At 33.5% G+C, this 25652-nt stretch overlaps 13 protein-coding genes and 1 pseudogene across 13 annotated transcripts, besides 2 other annotated features; 6 read left to right on the top strand and 8 right to left on the bottom strand. All coding sequences in view use genetic code 12, as the record gives it.

The window, feature by feature from the left end:
• Positions 1–100: 100 nt before the first annotated feature.
• On the bottom strand, positions 101–1213 carry CD36_84190 (cell wall integrity and stress response component, putative; the record flags this gene model as incomplete). The annotated part of the gene is made up of 1 exon (XM_002419290.1): positions 101–1213. The coding sequence occupies one exon, from the start codon at positions 1211–1213 to the stop codon at positions 101–103; it is 1113 nt and encodes a 370-aa protein (XP_002419335.1).
• A 1378-nt stretch (positions 1214–2591) lies between these two features.
• CD36_84185 lies at positions 2592–2666 on the top strand (annotated as a pseudogene).
• Positions 2592–2666: a sequence feature.
• A 1500-nt stretch (positions 2667–4166) lies between these two features.
• Positions 4167–6767, bottom strand: CD36_84180 (pre-mRNA-splicing factor ATP-dependent RNA helicase, putative; the record flags this gene model as incomplete). Its single annotated transcript, XM_002419289.1, has 1 exon — positions 4167–6767. One exon carries the CDS (start codon positions 6765–6767, stop codon positions 4167–4169), a length of 2601 nt encoding a protein of 866 aa, XP_002419334.1.
• Positions 6768–7068: 301 nt separating this feature from the next.
• Positions 7069–8697, top strand: CD36_84170 (uridine kinase, putative; the record flags this gene model as incomplete). Its single annotated transcript, XM_002419288.1, has 1 exon — positions 7069–8697. One exon carries the CDS (start codon positions 7069–7071, stop codon positions 8695–8697), a length of 1629 nt encoding a protein of 542 aa, XP_002419333.1.
• Positions 8698–8940: 243 nt separating this feature from the next.
• Positions 8941–9459, bottom strand: CD36_84160 (conserved hypothetical protein; the record flags this gene model as incomplete). The annotated part of the gene is made up of 1 exon (XM_002419287.1): positions 8941–9459. One exon carries the CDS (start codon positions 9457–9459, stop codon positions 8941–8943), a length of 519 nt encoding a protein of 172 aa, XP_002419332.1.
• Positions 9460–10316: 857 nt separating this feature from the next.
• CD36_84150 (arginase, putative) lies at positions 10317–11582 on the bottom strand (the record flags this gene model as incomplete). The annotated part of the gene is made up of 1 exon (XM_002419286.1): positions 10317–11582. One exon carries the CDS (start codon positions 11580–11582, stop codon positions 10317–10319), a length of 1266 nt encoding a protein of 421 aa, XP_002419331.1.
• A 1297-nt stretch (positions 11583–12879) lies between these two features.
• On the bottom strand, positions 12880–13695 carry KRE9 (cell wall synthesis protein precursor, putative; the record flags this gene model as incomplete). The annotated part of the gene is made up of 1 exon (XM_002419285.1): positions 12880–13695. One exon carries the CDS (start codon positions 13693–13695, stop codon positions 12880–12882), a length of 816 nt encoding a protein of 271 aa, XP_002419330.1.
• Positions 13696–14288: 593 nt separating this feature from the next.
• On the bottom strand, positions 14289–14690 carry CD36_84110 (conserved hypothetical protein; the record flags this gene model as incomplete). Its single annotated transcript, XM_002419284.1, has 1 exon — positions 14289–14690. One exon carries the CDS (start codon positions 14688–14690, stop codon positions 14289–14291), a length of 402 nt encoding a protein of 133 aa, XP_002419329.1.
• A 1070-nt stretch (positions 14691–15760) lies between these two features.
• Positions 15761–17341, bottom strand: CD36_84100 (allantoate permease, putative; the record flags this gene model as incomplete). The annotated part of the gene is made up of 1 exon (XM_002419283.1): positions 15761–17341. The coding sequence occupies one exon, from the start codon at positions 17339–17341 to the stop codon at positions 15761–15763; it is 1581 nt and encodes a 526-aa protein (XP_002419328.1).
• Positions 17342–18434: 1093 nt separating this feature from the next.
• Positions 18435–18797, top strand: CD36_84090 (conserved hypothetical protein; the record flags this gene model as incomplete). Its single annotated transcript, XM_002419282.1, has 1 exon — positions 18435–18797. The coding sequence occupies one exon, from the start codon at positions 18435–18437 to the stop codon at positions 18795–18797; it is 363 nt and encodes a 120-aa protein (XP_002419327.1).
• A 77-nt stretch (positions 18798–18874) lies between these two features.
• Positions 18875–19411, top strand: CD36_84080 (nascent polypeptide-associated complex subunit, putative; the record flags this gene model as incomplete). The annotated part of the gene is made up of 1 exon (XM_002419281.1): positions 18875–19411. The coding sequence occupies one exon, from the start codon at positions 18875–18877 to the stop codon at positions 19409–19411; it is 537 nt and encodes a 178-aa protein (XP_002419326.1).
• A 50-nt stretch (positions 19412–19461) lies between these two features.
• On the bottom strand, positions 19462–20508 carry CD36_84070 (conserved hypothetical protein; the record flags this gene model as incomplete). Its single annotated transcript, XM_002419280.1, has 1 exon — positions 19462–20508. The coding sequence occupies one exon, from the start codon at positions 20506–20508 to the stop codon at positions 19462–19464; it is 1047 nt and encodes a 348-aa protein (XP_002419325.1).
• A 510-nt stretch (positions 20509–21018) lies between these two features.
• Positions 21019–21981, top strand: CD36_84060 (conserved hypothetical protein; the record flags this gene model as incomplete). Its single annotated transcript, XM_002419279.1, has 1 exon — positions 21019–21981. The coding sequence occupies one exon, from the start codon at positions 21019–21021 to the stop codon at positions 21979–21981; it is 963 nt and encodes a 320-aa protein (XP_002419324.1).
• A 559-nt stretch (positions 21982–22540) lies between these two features.
• Positions 22541–25096, top strand: CD36_84050 (transcription factor, putative; the record flags this gene model as incomplete). The annotated part of the gene is made up of 1 exon (XM_002419278.1): positions 22541–25096. One exon carries the CDS (start codon positions 22541–22543, stop codon positions 25094–25096), a length of 2556 nt encoding a protein of 851 aa, XP_002419323.1.
• Positions 25097–25295: 199 nt separating this feature from the next.
• Positions 25296–25422: a mobile genetic element (truncated).
• Positions 25423–25652: the final 230 nt, after the last annotated feature.

Below are 25652 nucleotides of genomic sequence, written 5' to 3'. Positions count from 1 at the left end.
AAAAACAAATAAGGAGGGAAGAACATGATAGTGATAATAGTAATAGTAATAGTAGTAGTAGTAACAGTTATTGATTGTTTTTGATCCTAGATATAAATTATTATTTTGTATCATCAGGATTAGCAACTTGTAGTACTTTTCGAGAATAATCTGCTTCATCAACAAGTGAACCTTCACTTAATCTTCTTCGACCCATCATTATTGGATTCAATCGAGGATCAACAAATCCATTCTTTTGAACACTATTATTTCTTACTAGATCATCAGCTGGATGTTGGAACGGATTAGCCATTGGCATTTCTAAATCATTTGGACTTCTTCTCGAACCAATTTTGGAACCATTAGATCTTTTAAGAGGTTTATCATTATAAAATTCTTCTTCTTCATCTTCATCATTATTATTATTTCTGTATCTCATATAAAAGAATCCACCAGCAACTAGTAGAATCAATCCACCAATTCCACCAACAACTCCACCCACAATAGCTCCCACTGATGATGATGATTTCTTTTCTGATTTCCCATTATTCTTGCCATCAGTTGAGTCGCTTGGGTGGGATGAGGAAGTTGATGATGATGAAGGAGAAGATGACGATGTTGTGGAAGCATGAGATGATGACCCAGACGACGTAGTTGGTGAAGCTTCTTGTGTAATTGTTTTATAGATAACATTACCATCGGAATTACTCATAGTAGATACAACTGTCGCCGTGCTTTGATCTGAATCATCACTATTGTTAGAGGATCCAGTTACTGAAGATGATTCACTGGAAGATGGAGATCCAGATGATGAAGACCCAGACCCAGATGATGTTGATGAGGCGTAACTCCCCAGGTTAGAACTGGCACTGGAACTAGAACTTGCCAAACCTTTATAAATATTGTATACGTTTGATCCACCACACTTGTCTGACAGATAACCAGGACATGGTTGATTACATTGGTTTGAATTCACTTTAGATGATGATTGAGGTAATGAATTCAAACATATACATTCTCCTCCTTTAACAGCAACGTATGGTGAGTTGGGACATTCATTAGTAACACAATAACCTGAACTTTGAAAATTATAATCACCTTTAGAATCACCACCTGATATTGAAGAATAACAACCTATATTTGAAGCTGGAGCAAAAAAATCTGCTGCTAAAACTAATAATGAATTGGCATAAAATATCGATACAGCGATTGTAAAGAAATGTAGTTTAACCATGATAGGGGGTAAGGGGTGGAGTAATCTGATTAGTTGAATGTGATGGATAATGTCCTTATGTATGGAATTATCTAGGAAATATTAGTGGTCGGATTGGGAAGGTTATGTGGTATAAAATGATCTAAATAACCCTGTTTTTTCAACTAGTTTATAGTGAATGACAAAAAAGTATAGAATACCCAGTAGTAATAACAACAACAACAACAATAAGAATGGGAGGAGTGGGGGGGCAGTTAAAGAATATGTTGTTTGGAATTTGGGTTGGAACGAATGAGTTCAGTCGAATCGAGTCGAATAATATTTGGATTTGACCAATGGGATAAACGAATGTTAATTACAAGTCAGTTTAAGCACGAAGGCAAAGAAAAGAAGAAAACTTGGGAATAATAAAAAAAATAAAAATAAAAATAAAAATAAGTAGTTGAATGAGTGAATGAATGAATAAGATAATTTGATAAAATTCTTTCCTTTTTCTCTTCAACAAAAAAACAAGAAGAAGAGGAAATTGAGAATGAAAATGAAAAGAGGGAGAAAAAAAAAAAAAGAAAGAAAGAAAGAATAAACTAAGTTTAGTAGTAGTAGTAATAGGAAGAGGAATAAGATTTTATTGTTCTAAAGGTAAAAATAAGTTTATTAGGTTAGTCTACTAACTAACTAGTTGAATAAAATTCATTGTTATGTATAATATATGTGTATGTGTATGATTTGTATGATTTGTGTGATTTGTGCAAATCATTGAGAAAAAAAAATTTTCTGTTGTCATTCTTCCGCCTTTCCCATTACAGCCACCACCACTACCACCACCATGCCCACTACAATAGGACTAACCCGTACTAACCTGACCCATTTTGGCCTACTTCCATTGTATGTTTTGTGCCTTTGCCTCTCACTCTCCCTCTCCCCCCCTCCTTTGTTTGATATCCCTTATTTAAAAATAAAAAAATGATAGAATTCCTTCCCTCCTTCCTCTTTCTCTTTCTTCTTCTTCTTCTTGTGGTGGTTTGTGTTTGTTCTGTTCTGTTCTGTTCTGTTTTTTTCTTGTCATTGTTATTGTTTGGTACACGCACACACGCCAAATTTTTTATTTTTTTCCTTATTTTATTTTTCGTTTTTTTCGTGTTTTGTTTTTTAATTTTGTGTAATTAATATTCATTACCAATAACAGAATTATTATTTATTATTCTCTACTATTCTCCCGTATGTTATTTATTGTGTAAGTAAGTTACCATTACTAATACTATTGTTATTACCCAATTTAAACAACTTGAAAATCAATGAATCAATCTAACAATAATAGTTGATTAAACAACAAAGGTGTAAGGCTCAATGTTTATATTGCTGCTAATGATGATGATCGTGGTGATGTGGCATATAAGGATATTGATTGATTGACGATATTAACGCCAATTTCTGCCGCCTCATAGTCGTGTGCAATCGTTATATTGATCATCAATGCACGTCAAACTCAGCCCAATTCCAATTACAATTTCAATTCCTCTTTTCTTCTTCTTTCCTAAATTTACTCTTTTGGGATTGATGGGGGTTGGTTGGGTGGGTGTAGTTCTTCTTCTGCAATAATAATAAACCATCGTTGATATTATAGTTACAACAAGATTAACACAAACTTATTCCTGACTTGATAATAATAATAATATTCTACTCTCAGGTTTAGGCTAAATTCCCGTTATTGTCGTTGATCTCCCGCTTTTATCAACCATCACGATCACGAAACAACAACCTACACTTACACTTGGATTAACATTATTTGTTTATTTGGTTCATACAATAAAAGAAATTGTTGATTCATTGTTGTTTACCAATTGCAAGTAAATTTACTATCTTTTTTTTCTTTCTTTCTTCTATTCAAACAATGGGAATAATCAATATCCGAAACAACAGTTTAGTCACATCCGATATGAGTTTTAAATGTTGTTTCAAGATTCGTCGCAAAAAAAAAAATTTTCAAAACACTTTATAATACAATGGAAATTGAAATATGACTTGTGGCCTTGAGAAGTGAGTGTGAATAAGTTGTGTTTCAGAAAATTCAATCTATGTAATAACAACAACTTGATGTCACCTATATCTGCTTGCTGTTTTGGTAGAAAAACTTAATCTCGTAAGTATCATTTGATATGATTGTCATGACAAACAGAAATAAATATCGTACTAAGATACCAGGAAGTACACTAAATCAACCTGTTTGTTTGTGATTATTTTGCCCTTTCTAGCTTAACTTCACTTGTAAACCATTCATTCAACTGCTACAAGAATAAAAGTGATAATGGTGCTGGTACTTGTTGGTACTTGACATTGAAACTTAAAGTAGCAAGTCCCATATATTAATGCACTTGTTAGTATTTGCATCTTGACACCTCCTCCACGATTCAACTTGACAGGACGTACGGTCGTGACAGCTTTTAACCGGCGCGCGCACGTCTCATCGTCAGATAAAAAGACCAAACCAGAAAAATAAAACATCCCCCTTTGATTTTGTAACTTAATAGAAGGTTTTTAAATTATGGTTGTGATAGTTTGCGTTTAATTATTATGCACATCTAATTGTTTATTGAATTTGTTTCGTTTCAGTCTAGATTTAAAGTACACTTATATTGGTTACATTTATTGTTATTGTTATTGTTATTGTTGTTCTGTTTTGTCTCGTCTCGTCTCGTCTCGTTTTTCTTCCCTTTTTTTTTTTTAATTGATTCGTTTGATTCTCGTGAATTTCAGTTGTTTTTTTCGGCCACGAACACTGTCGGACAGACCCATCGACCGATCAACCCACACAAAAACTAGTACGACGTGTAATAATAAGTCGTGGAGACGCAAGTTGCAATTTTTTTCATTTGGACCATGACCACGACAACAACGACGACGGACCCCCCTTTCAATATCGATTCTAGAACTGTCCATATATCAAACACACACATAAACACATACACACATAATACTATAGATACTGTTTAATTAACTTTTCATCCAATATAATACAATTTCTCATATATTCTTTACTAGTCAATACCAATTCATAATATAATAAATATTTGGGTTTAGGTTTTAATTTATATAGACATGAAGATGGATGAATATAACATGGTGTATTGTTATTACCATTTTTGCCATTAGTCAATTTTTGATAACAATCCCCCATGGGAGACAATTTAACAATATTATTGAAAAATCCACTAATTAAACATTCTGTTAGTAAAGTACAGTTGTCGTTGTTGTTGCTTTCTTTGGGATGTTGATGATTATTCACTTCAATGCCGATTTTTCTACTCAATCTAATCAATTGTTCATAAATATTTTTAATTCGTTTCATTGTTTTATATTGAATAAAATAATCTTGACACCATTGTACTGAATATCCGGAATCAACCCATTGTTGCCATATATTCAATAACATAAATTGATCACCTTGGGAATCATTAAATTCTTGTTTCCTCTTATCAGCTAATTCTTTCTTATCTTTAGGTCGATAAAATAAATTTGATGATTCATTTAACATCGCAATTATACTAATAATTTGTTTAGTATTATCAAATTTATCACTAGTTAAAATACATTTGGTGAAAATGGGATCAAGAGGGAATTCGCTCATTTTCTTGCCAATTTTAGTCAATTTACCTTGTGAATTTAATGCCCCAAGAGCATATAATAAATTTAACGCCTTAATTATTGCTTGTTTTGATGGTGGATCCATAAATTCAAATCCAAGCAAATCATTAATTCCTAATGATAATAATAATAAAATTACTGATGTCAAATTAACTCGTTGAATTTCTGGTTGTTGATTCAAATCTAATTCATTATAAAATGACCATTTAGTAAATAATCGGAAACATTTACCTGGACCAACTCTACCAGCTCTACCAGCTCGTTGATCAGCACTGGCACGTGAACATGGTACCACCACTAAACTTTCCATTCCAGTTATTGGATTATATACATTTTGTTTAACATAACCTGGATCAATAACATAAGAAATACCATCAATGGTAATTGAAGTTTCGGCAATATTGGTTGCTAAAACAATTTTTCTGGTGTTGGTCGGGGTTTGTTGGAAAATTTTTTGCTGTAATTCTTGAGGTAAATTAGCATATATAGAACAAACCATCATGGGATTGATTTGATCACCAAGTTTAACTATCAGATCATGTAATATTTCTTCCATAGTTTCAATTTCATCTTGTCCAGTTAAAAATACTAATATATCTCCAGGTAATGGTTGAGTCATATGAATTTGAAATATCGTTGTTATTGCTGCTTGAATATAATTTGCTTCTGGTTGCTTTGTATAATGGATTTTGACTGGGAATCTTCTTCCTGGAATATTCAAAATTGGAGCATTATTAAAAAATTTGGAAAATTTTTCAGCATTAATGGTGGCACTAGCAATAATAATTTTTAAATCATTTTTCCTGGTTGTGGTCATGATAATATCTTTTAATAAACTTAATAAAATTTCTGTAGATAATGTTCTTTCATGAGCTTCATCAATCATTATAACAGAATATTTCTCAAGAGTTGGATCTTGTAAAAATTCTCTTAAAAGCATACCATCAGTAACATATTTTATCATAGTAATGCCATCTTTACAATTATCATCAAATCTAATATTATAACCTACTTGTTCACCCAATTTAACTTGCATTTCATCAGCAACTCTTTTAGCCACACTAGTAGCTGCCACTCGTCTAGGTTGAGTACAAGCAATTATTCGATTGTTTTGTGAATATCCCGCTTCATATAAATATTGTGGTAATTGAGTGGTTTTACCTGATCCTGTTTCTCCAACTACTATTAATGTTTGATTTTCATTAATAATTTTTAAAAATTCTTCACGATATGAATATACCGGTAATGATTTTCTAACTTCATCGTATTTAGCATTAATGGAAGCCGAGTTATTATTTCTATCACCTTCCTCGTCTTCTTCATCACCAGGTAATTCTTCTTCTTCTTTTTCATCATAATTGACAAATTGTGATTGATCAAAAACAAATTCATATTCTTTATCATCATTTATATATATCTTATCATCATTTTGTAAAATTAATTGATCAGCTCGTTTAAATTGTTCATCTTCCCAATTCATCCTTGATGGTTGAAATGATTGTTGTCGTTGTTGTTGTTGTTGTTTTTGTTGTTGTCTTTGATGTAATAGTTCATTTTTTGATTGTTGCAATGATGGTAAATTATAATATTCATTTTGGTTGTGGTTGTTTTTATTCTTATTCCAATTGTTTAGTTTATTTATTAAATAATCTAATCGTGATTGTTGATTTGGTGATAAATCTTCTTGGATCTCTAATTCTTCAAGTTCTTGTTTAAATTGATAATATTTCAGTTTGGATCTTTTATAATGTGTTTGTTGAGGAGGAAGAGGAGGGGTTGTAGGTTTTGTTGATTCCGTAGTTGAATTAGTGTTTGGAAATTCCTGTTGCGTCACTTGTACACTTTCTTCTTTATTATTTATATCATTATCATCATCAACATCTAGCAATTCTTGTCTTCTTCTTCTTACCCCTCTCCCAGTTTGTGTATCCATATTTGTCCTGGTTGGTTTTGATTAGTTTTGTCTTTGTATTGGGTTTGTATTTTTGATTTTAGTTTGTTTGGTCTTTTTTTTTTTGTGTGTCTGGCTCATCTCTCCTGCCCTCCCTCCCTCTTCCCTCGAGAACGACATAGGACTTGGCCCTGGCGAGCGATGACGACGATGGTGATCAAATTGATACTAAAAAAAAAAAAGTCCCTACTTTTCCATCTTCAAGAATCATACGGCTTTCTCTACAAAGCACAAATACTACTTTTTTTGTCTTAATAGCTTTATATATACATGTGTATCTAATATGCCACTACATCCAAAATCAAGAAGAAGATCAAGTAGAATTTCACCACTTCCAGATGAGGATTCATTATCATTTATAAACTCATCAGTGGAAAACCTTGATCAATCACCATTTGAAAGCATCGATGATCTAGTTGAAGATGTCAACAAATATGAGTTGAAAAGTACCAATGATCAACAACAGCAGCAGCAGCAACAACAACAACAGTTGCAACATAAATCATCATTTACTTCCACACCAAAGGCATCATATATCCCACCATGGACCGAACCATATATCATTGGTATTGCTGGTAATTCAGGATCAGGGAAAACATCAATTTCTCAAAAAATCATTCAGGATATTAATCAACCATGGACAGTGTTATTATCATTTGATAATTTTTATCAACCATTGACCCTGGAAGAAAGTAAACTTGCATTTGCCAATAATTATGATTTTGATTGTCCTGATTCATTAGATTTTGAATTATTAGTGGAAACCATTGGTAATTTGAAAAAAGGAGGTAAAACTACTATTCCAGTTTATTCATTCACCTCTCATAATCGGACTTCAAAAACTAATACCATTTATGGTGCCAATGTTATTATTGTGGAAGGATTGTATGCCTTATATGATCAACGATTATTAGATATGATGGATTTGAAAATATATGTCGATACTGATTTAGATATTTGTTTGGCAAGAAGATTAACTCGAGATATATTATATCGTGGTCGAGATTTAAGTGGTGCTATGCAACAATGGGAAAGATTTGTTAAACCCAATGCTGTAAAATTCATTAATCCAACAGTACAAAATGCTGATTTAGTAATTCCTCGAGGATTAGATAATTCAATTGCTATAAATTTAATGATTAAACATATTAAAAATCAATTAACTTTAAAATCAAGAAATCATTTACAACGATTGAAAAAATTGGGGGTCGATATAAAATTTGATATTGATAAATTCAATATTAAATTATTACAAAACACTAATCAAGTTAAGGGAATCAATTCGATTTTATTTAATAATTCAACTTCTCGTAATGATTTCATATTTTATTTTAATCGTATGTGTGGATTATTAATTGAATTAGCTCAAGAGTATATGACCAATTATACCAATGTTGATATCGATACTGGTAAAGGGGTTTATCATGGTAAAAAATTATTACAAAATCAATATAATGCTATTAATATAATTCGTAGTGGAGATTGCTTTATGACATCAATTAAAAAATCATTCCCAGAAATTTCTATTGGTAAATTATTAATTCAGAGTGATTCAACTACGGGGGAACCTCAATTACATTTTGAAAGATTACCTCATAAATTATCTGATAAAATTATGTTATTTGATTCACAAATTATTAGTGGAGCTGGAGCCATTATGGCAATTCAAGTATTATTAGATCATCATGTTAAAGAACAAGATATTATTTTGATTACTTATTTATCTACAGAAATAGGTATAAGAAGAATTGTTAATGTGTTCCCTAAAGTGAAAATAGTTGTTGGGAAATTATCAAGTGTGGAAGATTCAAATTCAAATAATAAAGTTTGGTATAATAATGAAGGATTTTTGGATAGTCATTGGCATTTCAGAAATAGATTTATAGATAGTCTATATTTTGGCACAGAATAAGAGAGAAAACTATCAAGGAAAGAGACTATTGTGAAGCTATTTTTTTTTTAAGAAACGGTTATATACTTACAGTGAATACTTTATTTCTGGGAATATCAAATTATACGAAGATATTACTAGTTGTTGTTTGTAAATTAAACTGCATAAACTTTCTAGCTACACTCTATTATAAGCTACTCTAAACCATAATCAAATATCTTTCTATCCAAGCCATAGTCAAAATTAGAGATCCATTACTAACAATCATAATAAGGTCTGTGGTTTCTTAAATTTCAATGCAATTGATTTCCGTCTTCTATGATTTTTCATATGATTACATTGAGCATTAATATCAATTATTGAATTACAACAAGTGTTCATACCTGTACTATTGTGTGCTTCTATTTGTTCTATTACTGCTGAGTTGGATTCCTTTTCTGATTGATATAGATAATTTTCTAAATTATTCAAATCACACACTGAAAACCGACATCTGTGCAAAGTTTCCATTTCAGAAGTAGCCACTTTTGATTCAACCCCACTTACACAACGAGGAACATTGTTGGTTGATTTCACATTATCAGTACAACCTGTCATTACCTGTGTGTTATTTGTCATGGACAAGCTATCATAGTATTCATTCCATGAATCAGTCGAATTGTGGTCTGGTAGAGTTCTCGATGTGGTATAAATTAAAAATGCATTAAGTGGCACATTCTTGGAAGAAATATCAATAGGTTCTTCTATTCCAAGTGAACATTTTCTTCCAGTTTGATATGTCATTATTTTTATTAATAAAAGTTAGGAAAATGGAGATGGGTTTAATATATCAAATTTATCCTGTAGTAAATAAAGAAAATGCCAAACTCATCTATATTAAAAAAAGATGGAGAAGGTTGACTCTAGTTTATTTATACCGAATTATTAATATTATTATTATTTATATTATTATTACTATTTGGGATTGCTTTCTTTGCTTTAATACATGAAATTATATTTTTTTATATAAGCTGCTAAAAGGAGAATACAAAAGAAAAGACTTTTGGGGGGCATCGAAAGATTAGATTTAGCAGCAATTTAATTTAATTTGCTATCATTTATATAAACCCCTCTTAAATTGCTCTTTTATTGATACTTTTTTGTTATATCTATACCTGATAGGAAACAGAAAACTATTGAAGTAAACTAGAGCCAAAAAGCACGATGTACGAGCATATTGCAAAAAAAAACACTCAAATGAAATTGGTTCCAAATCAAAAAGTTTGACATTTGGATGGACCATATGGTTGAATATTTTTTTTTTTTTTTTGGTATTATTTTTATTAATTTCCGTTAATTATTTCTTATCCTTTCCCATATTCATTAGTATTTCATTTCATATAATAAATCACGTAAAATAAAATACTTACAAACCAACAGAAGTCAATAACATGACCTAGAATAATATTATTGTATAATTTGTATATTATATTAACTGTAAAAAATAAATAACAATAAATTTCGTATTCCGTGATTAATCTCTAATAATAATTTGGGGTCAGGTCAACATATTGTGTCTTCAACATGAAATGAATCACTCTTATATAGTTCTTATTTTCTCCAAAACGAAACCTTGTATGTTGGGAAGTGAATTTCTTTCTTTAGACAATCATTAACTTCAACAATGAATCAACAACACTGGTGGCTGCCAAACTTGTGATTTCACTATTTGTATCATATGGGGGACTCACTTCCACAACATCACCACCAATCACGTTAACCTTATTTTTCAACCCATCTAAAATGGCCAACAATTCTCTGGTGGTAAATCCACCTACCTCCATTGTTCCTGTTCCTGGGGCATAGGCTGGGTCCAATACATCAATATCAACCGATATATAAGTTGGGATATCTGGGTCCTTTGTCAATTCATCAATGATTCCTTGAACTCCAATCTTGTCAATATCGTTAGCTTGGATAATATGGAATCCACAATCAGCATCGTGTTGCTTGTCGTAATTAGCATCAATATATGGTGCCCTTATCCCGATGTGATAATTACCTTTTGTTTCAATATACCCTAATTCGGTGGCATAATGTAAGAATGTTCCATGATTTAATGACATATAATCAGTGATTCCACCACCCAATTTCTTGGGATCCCAAGTATCAATATGTGAATCAAAATGAAATACTCTAATTTTTCTTCCTAATTGTTCATAAACATTTTTTATTGCCATTATGGTTATAGTATGATCACCTCCCAATGTGATGATTTTGGGATGTTGATTGACATTCCCTTGATGTTTAGAAATGCTTCTATGCCCACGATACAATTGATTTAAAGCGATACGATTATCAAATGGAGTCATAGCCACGTCACCACAATCTATAATGGAATAATTATGAGTAGTTTCATCATAAGGGTCAACTGGGTAATTGAATCTCTTCTTGGTTGACTTCCAAGCACTTCCTAAACGTCTAGCATTACTTCTGATTGATTCGGGTCCGAATCTGGCTCCGGGGCGATAGGATGTCCCGGTATCAAATGGTGCCCCAACAATCGCAACATCAATGTTCCTGGTTGTTTGTTGATCTAAGGTGGAGTGCTTATCAAATTCATTATTTTCGTTAGAGATGAAACAATTAAAATGATTGAAATGGGCATAAGTCAAGATTCCACCAAACATGTTTTGATCAACAGCAATATCGGAAGTATCATCTTTATCAGGCAACTTCAATTTGGATCTCATTGATAAAACCTTTTGTACTGTCATCTGATTAGGATCATCTGCTTGTATTTGCAAGTTTGGAGCAGTGTTTGTTCTCCCATGTAATTCTCCATATAACTGATCTAGAAGTGATGGTGATTTGAAAATGGCTTGTGATGATACACATGCAAGTAAAGCAAAAATGTGAAACTTCATATCTGACTAATCCTAATTGAGGACAATGGCTACTGTTTTCTGGTTTTCTTTTCGATAAAATATTAGAATGGGTTGAATGGTGTATATATATATATATATATATGCCTAAAGCTGGAACTGGGGATGTTGTTGCGCTTGTTGCTGTATCACTATCGCGCAACCTTCCAAAATAGGATACAATTGACATAGAAATTCCGCTCACAATTCCATTCTCATAATATCCCACTTAAATCAACAATAGGTGTGAATATATATTCAAAACAAGTACTTAAACTACAACAAAAAGAAAAAATGCAATCAATGCAAAGAACCCGCTTATAAATCATTACATTTTTCCATCTTGTAAAATAATTCGTTTAGATTGACAGAAATTTGAGGATTTACTTCTGTGGAATAGTATACCAACCCTAGTATTAGTAAACTAATCAAGTTGAATAAGAAAATCAACCTATAAAGATAATTTCTTCTATTCTCACAGTGTTGTTTGTTGTGTGCCTGTGGTTGTTGCTTTTCTAGATCAAATTTAGTTGAAGGCATCTGTAAAGGAAGTTCAAGTTTGTTTGGTTCTGACTGGGATTCTTGGTACCTTGGTCTATACATACACATGCGGTAGTAGTATAGAGAAAAATATTAATAGTCTGCTTGATTGTATCTAGAATGGATTAAACTAAGGTTGGATCTATACGTTATTGTTTCTTAAAACCTTAAAAGCTTGTGGTGGCTTAACAAATGGCAGATAATTGATGATGATGTCAAACTTCTGGTGGCAGTGGTGTGTTGAAGTAGTACTGTCTTGATTAATTAAAAGTATAGATGTTTAATTTGTGACAGTGGAAACACCTCCAATAGTTTGTTTATATTATACTTTGCTATTGCCTTCTTCTTGAAAAGAAAGAAAGAGAATTAAAATAGTATATATTAAAGCTAATCAGTAAATTTCACTTCCTTGTTCATCAGGGCTAAAAAAAAAAAAAAATACTGCACACGACGGAAAGGGGGGGCTTTCACAACATGGATTTTGTGTACTGAACGAATAGATAGACATAAAAATCTCACTCAGACAAACAAACCACGCGTCCTCGTCCTCGTCGTCGATGGACCTACCTACGAAACACACGCCCACACAGCCTACTTCAAGTCTACTTTGGAAAAAAAAAATACAATCAACTTGTACAAACCAAACACAGTACATGTATAACAAACTTATAAACAAACCAAACCAAAAATAAAATCAAAAATAAAATAAAATACACCAAAAGTTTAGCATTATCTAAATTATAAGCATCCTATCCCTTGTTCAATCCAACCATCTTCTTCTCTTTGTAGCAGCACTAATTGTGGCCTTACTCACTCTTTCACTGGCAGGGTACCAATACGTTGGATATGGAGCAACACTGGCATAGTTGACAGCAGATTCAGCTGTGTAACTCCACCCTGGTGTAATAGTAGAGGCCACATTTGGGGTTCCAGCCTTTGTTGAGTAGTAAGTAACAGTACTGGTTGGGAACTTCATACTCCAGGTTGTAGCAGTAACTTTGGTACCTGGTTGCATTTGCATTGGTGCATATCTCGTCTTCCCTGTTTGTAGGGTATATGGAACTGTAAAAGATTTGGAGTCAGCGGTCGTTGCAGTATCAAATCCTGAAGCTTGATCCTCTGGCACTGCTCCTGTTTCGGTAACGTCCAAAGTGGCAGTTGGGCCTGACATACCGGTTAATTTGAAACGTGGTGAATAATGAATAGTGGAACCTCCATTATTGAAAGTAACATAAACTTGGAAATAGTAATAACCGTTAGGTACTGAATTCTGTTTGATGGAAACAGTTTTAGATTTGTCTGAAACAGCTTCATTCTTGACTAATGGATCCAAACACTGGATCTTCCCATCTGAAGTCGGCCCTGCACATAAAGAGATTGTGTACCCTTTGGCATTAGCCAAAGATTTCGGTGAATCTGAATCATCTGAATCATCCCAAGCAATCTTGATACTTGCTGATCCAGAACTACCGGAATAGGAGTCACCACTCTTTGGTGATGTGATGTCCACATCTGCAACAACAGATCTTATTATGGAAACAACAAGAGAAATTAATATGATCTGAAATTGTCTCATTTGTGTTTCAGTTGGTTAGTTTAGATGTTCTTGATGAGTTGTAAATGCTTTGTTTTATCTGGAGGTTGTCCCAAGTCGATAATATGTGGTAGTCGTCAATAACAAATGTAAAAAAAAAAATAAATTAACTAATCTAAACCAAACAAACTTCAAAAGGAAAAAGTATCCAATATCTTCAAAACAAATAATGCTTCTTTTCCCTAAATTATTGAAATAGTTATTTTAGAAAGTTTGATAAACTCGACGATTTGACGATTTCAATTAACTTTTCGAATTAAAGGAATCCCTAGAAAAAAAAAAAAAAAAAAAAAGATGAAAGAAAGATTGTTTCGAGAAGTTGTAGGTTTTTTTTTTTTTTCCTCACTCTCTCAATATCACGCTTGGTATAAAATTTGCTACACAAGTAATATATTTGCTTCTCGTAACATTACACACGACTTTTTTGGTAGTCCCTCTCTTTGATTCGGGTTTCTTTGCTATCAACAATTGGCACCGACCACATTAAACACATCTATCATACTGTGGGGTATTCGTAGATTATGGCCTTTTTCCAAATGGTATGAGAGTAATACCTTTCACGGTATATGTTCCCATCAATTCAATATGTATATGAGAATGATCAAGGTACCTATAGCCACGATTAAAATCCAATCTAATTTACTTCTTTGATTAAGTATGTCTGATCCTCTTGTTGACTGTGAAAGCTCTGACTTTTCAGTTCTTTCCTTATGGTGACTTGAGTTCCGACGCTTTTTATGTCCATTGCTTTTCTTACTATTTTTATTAGATCCCTGCCTAGTTGGTGATTTGGATGTCTTTTTATTTGAATTCTTGAGTGCTGGGTTTCTACTTACGTGTAAAAACTCTGAGTCGTGATTCAAAAGTGGAGAACTTCTCGTGACTACTGAGGGAGAAGAGTGTTTATCACCTTCAATATCGATAGGCAACACCTTATTCAATAACGATCTTGATCGTTTCAAACTGGTCGTTATCATTGTGGTTGGTTGTAATAAATTCTTTATTTGATGGTTTGATAATTTTAAATATTATTTGAATCAAAAATCACAGGATCTAACTAAGAAAAAGAAAGGAAGCTGACAGGGCTTCTCTTTTTTATATGATTTCTGATATTACTAAACACTTAAAACTGGGCCGTTTTGACCGTTGCTGGATACCGCAAAAAAAAATAATATTTAGGCGCAAATCAAATGGATTCTTCGGGGCGGAGTTATTGAAGAGTACGGAATTTGTGGCTTGCGACAATTGGCAATTAATAATCATCGCTGTTTGCTGACAGAATGAATATTACTATTGACTTAGTAATGTGAATTCCAGACAGAGGAAGAGAAAACGAGGGATAAATGTAAAAAGAAAAGGTATATAGCATTAATGATGATATTTCCCTTTTCTTTTTTATTCTATTGACTTTATGTGTATGTTGAGGTGGTGGTTTGGAGAAGCATCCCCAAACATAAAAAAAAAGACGGGCATTTTTTGCATTATATTGCATTGCATACTGACCTGATTAATAATTGCCGTGTGACACACACTGTGTTTACTGTTGGTTTGTGGAAAGGCTTTTACAGTGGACTAGTTCCACAAAAATTCACACATCCTCCAAATCATCATGAAGGTCGAAAGTTCAATGCTTATTGATGTATCATTTGGCAGTTTGGGTTTAGTAATCGATGGAATGTAACTTTCAGTTACTGATTTGCCCTATGCTACCAACTGTTCAACTTATTTCTGAGATTGACCAATAATAGATGTAATTAGTTTATGCTATTTTTTGCAATTATTTTGGTTGAGGGCATGTTTAGTCATTACCATTATCATGATAAAGATATCTACAAAAATTTTAATGCACTGGTACAAACTGGCAATGACTGTGTACTCACATTATTTGACAAATTAGATCTTCTTCTGCAACCAGATATCACAAGAAAAATAGTCGTTTGGAAAAACAATATCTACATCTAAGGATTTCTTTGTAAAAGTATCAAATGTCTTAATACTTGATATATATGAATTGCTCAAAGTAAATCAGCTACACAAAACCGTACTACTACTTACTATATCTAAAGTTTGGATTTTCTTTATCAGTCAAATCAGCAAATTCATAGTTCTCAATGTGGCTCATATCAACCATGGGCATTGCATCCCGTTTTTTGTTTTCCCAAACATAGGAAAAGTACAAGGAAAGCAATGATAATAAAGCCACACTGCTCCCAGCTATCATACCCACCTTGGCGCCAATGTACTGTGGAGCTTGAGAACTAACAAATGTTTGGGGCCCAATCAAATTCCCTGTGCAATAGGCAATCAAATACATTGCGTTGGTGGTGATCTTTTTGGTATGACCAGCAAAGTTGGAAGATACACATGATAAACAACAAATGAACCCAAGAGGGTCAAGCATGGGAAGATATAAACCAACTAATCTTCCATTTTTTTCTGGGCAAAATGCCAAGAGACATTCTGACATGATTGTCAAACTCGTTGTGAATACCGTCATCAATAATCGCGATGAAATGAATCGAGAACACCAGGCAAGCAACACACATCCAACAATTTCAACCGCTCCTTGAGGCATTTGCATCAAGAGTGATTTGGATTCACTGTATTGGAAATCTTCATATAACAAAATACCACTGAAATTGGTTAATCCACCGTTGGGTATGTTACTTGATAATGCATAAATAACAAGTAACCATGATCTGTAATCAGTTAATGCCTCAATGAACTGGTTCCTTTTAAAATGTGTGTTGCCAAAGCCTTGTTGATTAGTCCTAATACGTTCAACCACCAACAATTTTTCCTCGTCCGTTAAAAACCAAGCCTGTGTTGGGGTGTCTGGAATATGTATCATGACAACAAATCCCAAGAATATGGTTAAACAACCTGTAACTATAAACACGAGCTTCCAAGTTGGTAAAGAATAGTTGCCATCGTTCTGGTACAAGCCGTAAGCTATAGCCAGACCAAGAATAGTTCCTATCCCATTAAATGCAAACCACCACGAAGTTCTAAGAAATTGTTCCTCCTTTTTGTACCATTGAGATGTGATGATGGTGAATGCAGGTGTCACACTCAGCTCCAACATTCCTAAAATAGTTCTCAAAGCAATAAACCCAGGGTACTGAGGAACCGAATGCAAACATAAGATAATTCCCCATACTATAATGAAAACCGACACTGTTTTAGCCACGGGGAACCGTTGCAAAAGCATTGATGCCGGAAACTCAAAGGCAAGATATCCCAAGTAAAATGCAGTAGCAGTCCAACTATACATGTCGCCCACCATATTCAAATCCTCTCTTAACCCTAATATCGAGGCATAACTAGTCGACAGCTTATCCATAAACTGGAAGCAATACAACAAACACATCACTGGTAGCATATACATGTCGATCTTTCTAAGGAGTTTTTTGTCAGTGGCTTCGTCCAATACAACCTTTTTATTTTGGTGGTCAAGGACAAATTTCATAACCTGGTCAACATCATTGGTAATGGCAACTTCCTTACCAGAAGGAGAAATAACAGTAGTCAAGACATGGGATTTGTCAAGTTGAAGGTCTTCCTTGGAAAAGGAAATAATGGGTTCTATGTTGATACCTTGAATTTCTGAGTCTTTTTCACTTTTCATTTTGGAAGAAGCTATAAGTGAACAAACCACAATTTAAGAAAGAGATTACTGAAGAGTTTTGGAAGGTGGGCATGCTATTATATACTTTTTTCATTATTCTTCTTATCTTTATTCATTTTATAGAGGTGGGTACTTTTAGTCTCTATCTGTGCTACTATAGATAAGATAAACGTACATTACCCCAGTCTGACCAATGATAAACTTTTTTAAATCATATCTTAAGTAAATGGGAATTAGCATCATTTAAAAATTTTCAAGTTCCCATTTTAGGGTGTGGTGCATTGGATTATGAGATGTAGGGTTTAAAACAACTGAACATGAAAACCCAATAAAGCTTAAAGGTATTCCAAATGTTGTTGAACATAACCACAGCATTGTATATCTCTGTATCGTCACTAAGAATTGTCGAAACAAACTACGATTTGAATTGCATCAAGTTGGAGATAGCATTTGTGAATTCCTTGAGGTAAGGGACGTTTTTTTTTTTCTCCGAGTATGGAAGCTATTCCCTATTCCGTACAAAATTGGGGGGCGGAATAACGGAAATTGCACGGAATTATCTATTTACTGATTTTAAACTTTGTCGTCACAACAATCATTATCACCATAGCCAAATGAATAGTTCCCCTCTCGCTCGCCCTACTTTACAAGATATTCAAGATGGCTAAGAAAGTTTAAAATCAAGGTTAATACATTTGCTTTGAACAGGTGTTATGTGTTTTGTACATAATAAGTTGTTCATTTGCGCTACCGGTTATTTTGATGTGAAAAAAAAAAAACTGTTCTGTCAGAGGGTGATCAAACGTGTTTCATTAAACAACCATAAATGTTTTCTTGCAATAATATATTTTGCTTTGCAAATTGAGAAATTCAAACTTACAATTGTAGAATATTATGTATAACAATAGATATGTATATTAATCTTAGGTCTATTTATTTCTGTAACTTGTCAGACAGCCACTTGTACCCACCCAATTCAAAATCCTCCTAGAAGGCACAATGAAAAGGGTAAAGATCATCGCTCCTTTATAATAGATGCATAACCTCAAAAAAAAAGGAAAGAATCAAGTCAAAGGCAAAACATTATAAGTAGATGACCAGATTGCAAAGAATCACAGTCAAGCAAAAATTCCATGTTATTTCTCACTTTGAGGGTACAAGGGTAATCTCACTCATCAACCAAGTTGGATTCAGTGGCTCTTTTGAAGAGTCAAAGAGGGACGTGACCTATAGAAATGATCCTATGAAGTACGTCGACAGAGAAAAGAAAAAAAGAAGGGGAAAAACAGAAAAAAAAAATTTGATAATTAGATGGCGTATTTATAGTATTGATGTGTTTCGTTTTCCGGGTAAACATGTTGTGGTTGAAAAGCAAAAAAAAAAAAATATGAAAAATTTTCTTAGGGTTTTCAGTACACTATTTTTACTTCGACGAACAGCCTCAATTTTTCACTGAAAAAAAAAAAAAGTTAGAAAACCCTAACCATTTAGATAATTCTTCCAACCCAATTTATATAAGTAACTATAACAACCATGTCTATTGAAGAAATCCCACAAGGTGCTGACGTTAATGTCATTCCAAAGAACGAAAAGAAAGCTAGAGAATTGATCAAGAAATTAAACTTGAAACAAATCAAAGGTATTTCCAGAGTCACTTTCAAACAAAGAGGAAACTTGATTTATGCCATTGATTCCCCAGATGTCTACAGATCTGCTGCTGGTACTTATGTTGTCTTTGGTGAAGCTAAAGTTGACGACATGAACCAAAGAATCGCTGAAGCTCAAGCCCAACAAGCTCAACAAGAAGCTTTACAAAAAGCTGCTGCTGATGCCGGTAAAACCGAAGACAAATCACCAGAAGCTATCACTGCTGATTTAGAAAAGGCTTCTTTGGCCGACAAAAAAGCTGAAGAGGAAGAAGAAGATGAAGGTGAAGTTGACGAAACTGGATTGGATCCAAAAGATATTGAAATTGTTGTTGAACAAACCCAAGTTTCCAGAGCCAAGGCTGTCAAGGCTTTAAGAAATCACGACGGTGACATGGTCAACGCTATTATGGATTTGTCTTAGATAACACGTGTGTATATTGACTAGCTAGTATTATGTATATGTATACCTAATTATTGCAACTCCTTTGTACTCTCCTCGTTTTCTTTGTTTGTTGTAGCTGGTTGATCTAAACTTTCGTGTGCTTTGTTCTCAGCATTTTCTTTGACGTCCAAGTTTATCAACTCAGAAGATGAATTCTTTGAAGAGTCAAACTTCATATCTGGCTGCTCGAATAACATACCTTTACCGTTCATTGCACCACATTTCCAGCATTGAAATTTGACATCAGCTGGATCTTCAGTATGTGGCGGTGCTAGCCCATTGTGAGCAAAACAGTGGAAACAAATTAAGGCGTATCTATTCTCGACAGACTCGCTATTATCTGAACCTATTAATATGTCCAACAATCTGTCTTGAATGGTTCTTTGAGCTGGCGGTTGTGGAATTGTTGGAACTGGAGCTTGCTTTGTACTTGGCAGTTGCCCCTTTTGCAGTGAAGGCAACTGTTTATCTTCTGGCAAGTTCAATTCCTTCATAGCCTGATCTCGGAGATTTCCTGGCTTATTACCTCTGTTTCTCAAGTGATCTGATTGTTTTTGATTTGAAAATGGTTCTGACTCTTGTTTTTGTAATGATACTGGTGGTTGCTTTTCGTTTCCATATTTATTGATCAATTCATTGGTTTTGTTAAAATTGGTAATCTTTTTCAATTCTTCAATCTTTTCCTTGTGCTTGTTCTGAAGACTCTTTAAATAACTCTGTTTATTATTGATGAAGAATTGAAAAATATACGAGACTGCCCTTAAAGTCAACACTGAAAACAATGGATATCCTATTAATACCAACAAGTTCTGTTTGGTTTGACCTCTTATAAACCACTGAACTCGATTTTTACCAATAGTACTTGAAGGAATGGTTGCATAACAATATCCAAAAATACAGAGATATATGATGAACAAGTATCTTGACAAAGATCTTCTCAAGTATTTCAGACGCAGTTGTAACTTGCTAATTTGTTGTTTGTTGCTATTGATATTCTCTGTAATTGAAGTCAATTCCTTTTCGAATACATTCGGATCAAAAGACTCTTTAGAGCTAAAGATACTGAAAACTCCCATGATATAATCACCAAAAACAAAAAAGAAAGACAATGTAGATACTTAATACGATGAATCAAATCAACTGCAGTTCCAAATGATATCTGTTTTTCAATGGTTGCTTTCTTGGTAAAGAAAAAAAAAAATTTAAGGTGTAAACTTATCGGAGAACTAATAATAAAAATGACACTTACGTGTAGCAATTGAAATTTTTCTAGAAGGCAAAAAATGACGCGACGACACCAGAAGTTGAACATGCGACATTTACTCTCATCACCTCTATTTGGTTCCCGTCATCATTTCGTCTCACAGTTCGCCATCACCATTATGCTCGTCTTGTTAAAGAAAAAAAAAAAACTATCTTTGATAGACCATCCAATAAAAATACATACACACACACACATAAATAGATATCCAAGAACTGAATTCAACATTCAACCAAAATCTTGTACCTTTTCACTAACATTTATATTTTAGCATTTTAACCAATCTTTTTTACTTTTTTTTTTTTTTTTGTTTCGTTTTCGTTGCATGCCATACACAATAGGAGATAGAAGAATAACTTTAGATTCCAATCTCTTGGAATCAGACAAACAGCTTTTAATCACACACCCCAAAATATTCAAGTACTGTCTAAATAATGCAGTTTTTAGATATATCATAAATTTGAAGAATCTAGTCCATTTGTATCTGGATATCATCACCATATATGCTACCTTGTTGAGAAAAATCCCCCATTATGACGATGTCACGTTAATGACAAACAAATCGAAACTAAATTTATTGAAATTAGAGCATGACTTTAACGATATCTTTGGCCAATACACTACTATGCTTGAATACAAGAAATTCAAATCCAGCTGGGAGGACATATCTTATGAGGGAGACATTGTTCCTTCTGCATTATTGATTATTGATGTTGCATCGCAAGCCTTTGGAACGGTCTATAAAAGCTTGTCATGTATTGAATTGTTTTTCAAGCATTACGATAATCTCAAAAAGTTGTTGATTCCTTCACTTGTAGTGAGAACCAAATCTGTTCTTGATTCATTTGCCAAACTTGAACAGTTTCTAAAATTAAGCTTCCCGGTCGACAAAATGGCACGAGGTGAGATTATTACATTTGACGAAAGTACTTTTGAAAATATGAGAAGAGTTGAAAAAGTCACTAGTGGAATAGAAAGAGAGTCTATTATTCTAGAAACTGTTTTCTTGACATTCGATGGGTCGTTAAAACAGTATACAAGTATATTGTTAGGCAAGGCCATTTTGAAAAGAGATGTAGCACCAAGAGATTGTGAGATTATATCGAGAAGAGGAATTTGCTACCAAGCAGCTGAGCATGTTGTAACAATACCCTTATCAGAAGATTCACCTAATAAAAGCAAAAGTGCTATGGAGTACCTTAGCAAATACATTGCGTATATTGGAGTTCTGTTACTAATATTGATTAGTGTGGTGTTTTATAGATTGTTTAAAGTGTTATTCGGGTGAAATGAGGGACATGGTATGGGTAAAATATTTATTATATAGAACTGTTTATAATTATATTATCATCTTATTAATGGATAAACTGGTGGTGATGGTGGTGGCGGAAAAAAACTACTATGGCAGTAGCAGGGCAGTACAAAATTGAGTTGTGTAGGAGGAAAGGAAGAAAAAAAAAAAAAAACTTGTTCATCAAATTTCAAAAAACAACACCATTTGAAACAGTAAACATTTGCATTGAGAGAGTTTATTCAAAACAAAGAGAAACAGAAAAAAAAAAAAAATAGAACGACACCAGAAGTTTATAATTACATTAATACAATTGATACAATTAACATCAAAATATATTAACCACAATTGAATTTTTTTTTGTTTCTGATAGATTTGAGGCATAAACATTAAAAATCCTCACGCCCCCCCTTCTCCGCTCCTTGTTTCTATTACATTTAGTAATAAGTCAACAATAATTACAACGATAACAAGCAACAGTTTAGGGAAAAAAAAAAGCATTCGTTCATTTCATTTATCAACGTACCACAATAATTACACTTTCTACATACACTGGATGTCTGACACTCAAATTTATTCAGCAACATATTCAAATGTCCCCGTGTTTGAGTTTGTTACTCTGGAAGGGCCAATAATGAGACGCAAGAAGGACTCTTGGATAAATGCCACACATATTTTGAAGATTGCCAAGTTTCCAAAGGCTAAACGGACGAGGATTTTAGAAAAGGATGTTCAAACAGGGATTCATGAAAAGGTTCAAGGTGGGTACGGAAAGTATCAGGGGACTTATGTTCCGCTTGATTTAGGAGCAGCAATTGCCAAAAACTTTGGTGTTTATGACGTTCTAAAACCCATTTTCGAGTTTCAATATATTGAAGGACAGACTGAAGTACCTCCACCTGCTCCAAAACATAATCATGCATCTGCTTTGAATGTAGCCAAGCGACAAGCACTGTTGTTGAAAAAGCAAAAGGAAAAGCAAGTGCAATCAACTTTGTCTGATACTAGTTTTGGCAGCGTATCTGTGCCACCTTCCACGGTGCCCAAAAAACGAGGTAGACCAAAACGTGCCACATTAAGTGCAACACCATCCTTGCAGCATTCAGACACAACTCCTATAAATAAAAGTCTAATTGACTTTAATTCAAATGATAACAGTGCCAAGAACTCATTTATAAACGGGATACCTTCACTTACGAGAAACGATACAGAACAAGATGCATTACAGATAATGACCAACAATATGAATCTTCGACAGGAGGATTTGGCTTCTGTAGAAACGGACGATGACGAAGAGTATCACAATGGTAGTAGAGGCGATGGTTTCCAAAACAGTTCTTTTACAACAAAAAGGAGAAAGTATCCTGGCGGAATAACTAATGGAAATGGATTAGAGTCACAGGCAGATCTCTTGACATCAAAGGAATTATTTGGAGTTTCAAGAACATCTTTTGAAAAACGGGCCAATCAGCAACACAACCAATATCTGCCGTTGCAACCGTATCATCAACCAAGTATATCTTTATCCCAGGAAAATCAGATATATTCAGATTATTTTCAGAGCCTATTGACATATTTTCTTGATGACAATAATAAAATACGATCTCTGATACCAGATTCATTACTCAGTCCTCCACTACCTTTATCTAAAATCCATATAAATCAAGCAATTGACAATGATGGGAATACGATTTTCCACTGGGCATGTTCTATGGGGAATTTGAACATGGTTGAGTTTTTGTTAAAAACATTTACCCATTCCTTAAATCCAGATGTAAGAAATAATAATGGCGAGACACCATTAATGTTTATGGTCAAATTCAACAATTCTTTCCAATTGCAGAACTTCCCACTAATTCTAGAGTTATTGAAAGAATCAATATTCTTGGTGGATTCTAATAACAAAACCGTTTTGCATCATATAGTGGACACAGATAGCAAGCACAAGCGGGAAAAATTTGCTCAGTATTATATAGAATCATTATTGGAAAAGACTGTTGATGAGCATCACGAACAGGGAGAGTCCAATGGACACCAAGTGGAAGATTACTCATCACGAGAGGAGCTTATCACAAAGTTTATCAATCACCAAGATTCAGATGGTAACACTGCATTTCATATTGCTGCCCACAACTTGAACAAAAAGTGTATTAAAATATTTATCAATTACCACCGATTTATTAATTTTGGTTTAAGAAACTTGGTATCTTGTACTGTTGAAGACTATTTGGCATCGCATAATTACGTACTCAGATTGGATCCTGTGGAACATGATCAAAATAACATTTTAGATAACAATAGTGATGTTGATGAAGACATTATGGAGGATTACACAAACGAAAATCAATCATTTGAGACACAACTTCATAATTCCAAAATGGCTATCAATTTGCAAAATACCACTGCCAACATCCTTACAGAAAAAATGACGCAATTGGCTTATGCCATTGATTCTGAGTTGAGCGAAAAAGACGAAGCCATATTAACGTATTTCAAAGTGTTAAGCCAAATTAATCAAATCAAACTTGAATCACAAAGAAAGATATTGTCGTTTTTTAAATTAGATCATTTGATTGAAGAGTTGGAACAAGATAGAGATAATAGTCAGCAATCAACAGATGATGATCCTGCTTCACGCCATAATAATGATTTATATCTTGATTTTAAACGTGATCATATTCTCCAAGAAGAAATATATCGATTAATGAATGACTTAACATATCAGGAATTGCATCAACGGGATGAATTAGATAAAGTTGAACATAGTTATCGAATGACAAAGGAAAGGTTACATGAAAAAGTGTTGGATGCTGCATCTTTTGCAATTGAGCAGAACCACCAACAAAGCAATGTGCATGAACAATTAGAGCTAGCCAAAGAACTACAAGAGGAAATAATCAAAAGGAAGAAACTTATGGATGAGATTTTCAAACTAACCAAAAACGTCCCCTTGCCGGAAAATCCAAATTCCAAAACCATCATTAATAGACATTCAACAACTGATAAATTATATAAATATTGCAAATTAATTTCACTAAGCTGTGGAATTCCCATGGATGAAATTGAAACTTCGATTGATGCTGTGGAAGAATCATTAGTCAAAAATAAATGAACAACTGTATTATTATTGTATGTTATATGTATATAAATATCTACATATACATTCTTATGTTTATTATTTGGTATTTTTTTTTTTTTTTCAGCATAAGCTTCTTTTGCTAATTTAATCAAACTGTCCAGTTCACCACAGTTTTCACACACACTGTAAAACCAATTGTCCTCATTGGTAATCAACTTGTATGTATTATCACATAGAACCATGTAAGTTGAGGTCCCCAGCACCCATATTTATAGTGTATTCTGGTAGCAATGCTACTACTCCTTAATGATAGTAATATGTTAACCAAGAATGATCATATTAATAATATTTCCATAACAAGAGATTTTAGCTTGTGTCCAACAAATTTGTGTCTACTCTTAAAATTCATATAAACTGTACTTTCGAAATGTTAGATGCTTCTTCTGGGTGTAAGAATTTCAATTGCTAAAATATGGATCAGGGATTTTTTGTTGTATGGCAGGTCTATGTGTTGGTGGGGGGGGGGGGGGGGGGTAATAAATATAGATTGGAGGTATACGGTTATGTCCAGTTACAGAGGTGTTTTGTC

Source organism: Candida dubliniensis, chromosome 3 (assembly GCF_000026945.1).
Source record: "Candida dubliniensis CD36 chromosome 3, complete sequence".
NCBI classification, from domain to species: domain Eukaryota; kingdom Fungi; phylum Ascomycota; class Pichiomycetes; order Serinales; family Debaryomycetaceae; genus Candida; species Candida dubliniensis.
The sequence above is the reverse complement of the archived record's forward strand: the minus strand, read 5'-3'. Positions and strand labels throughout refer to the sequence as shown.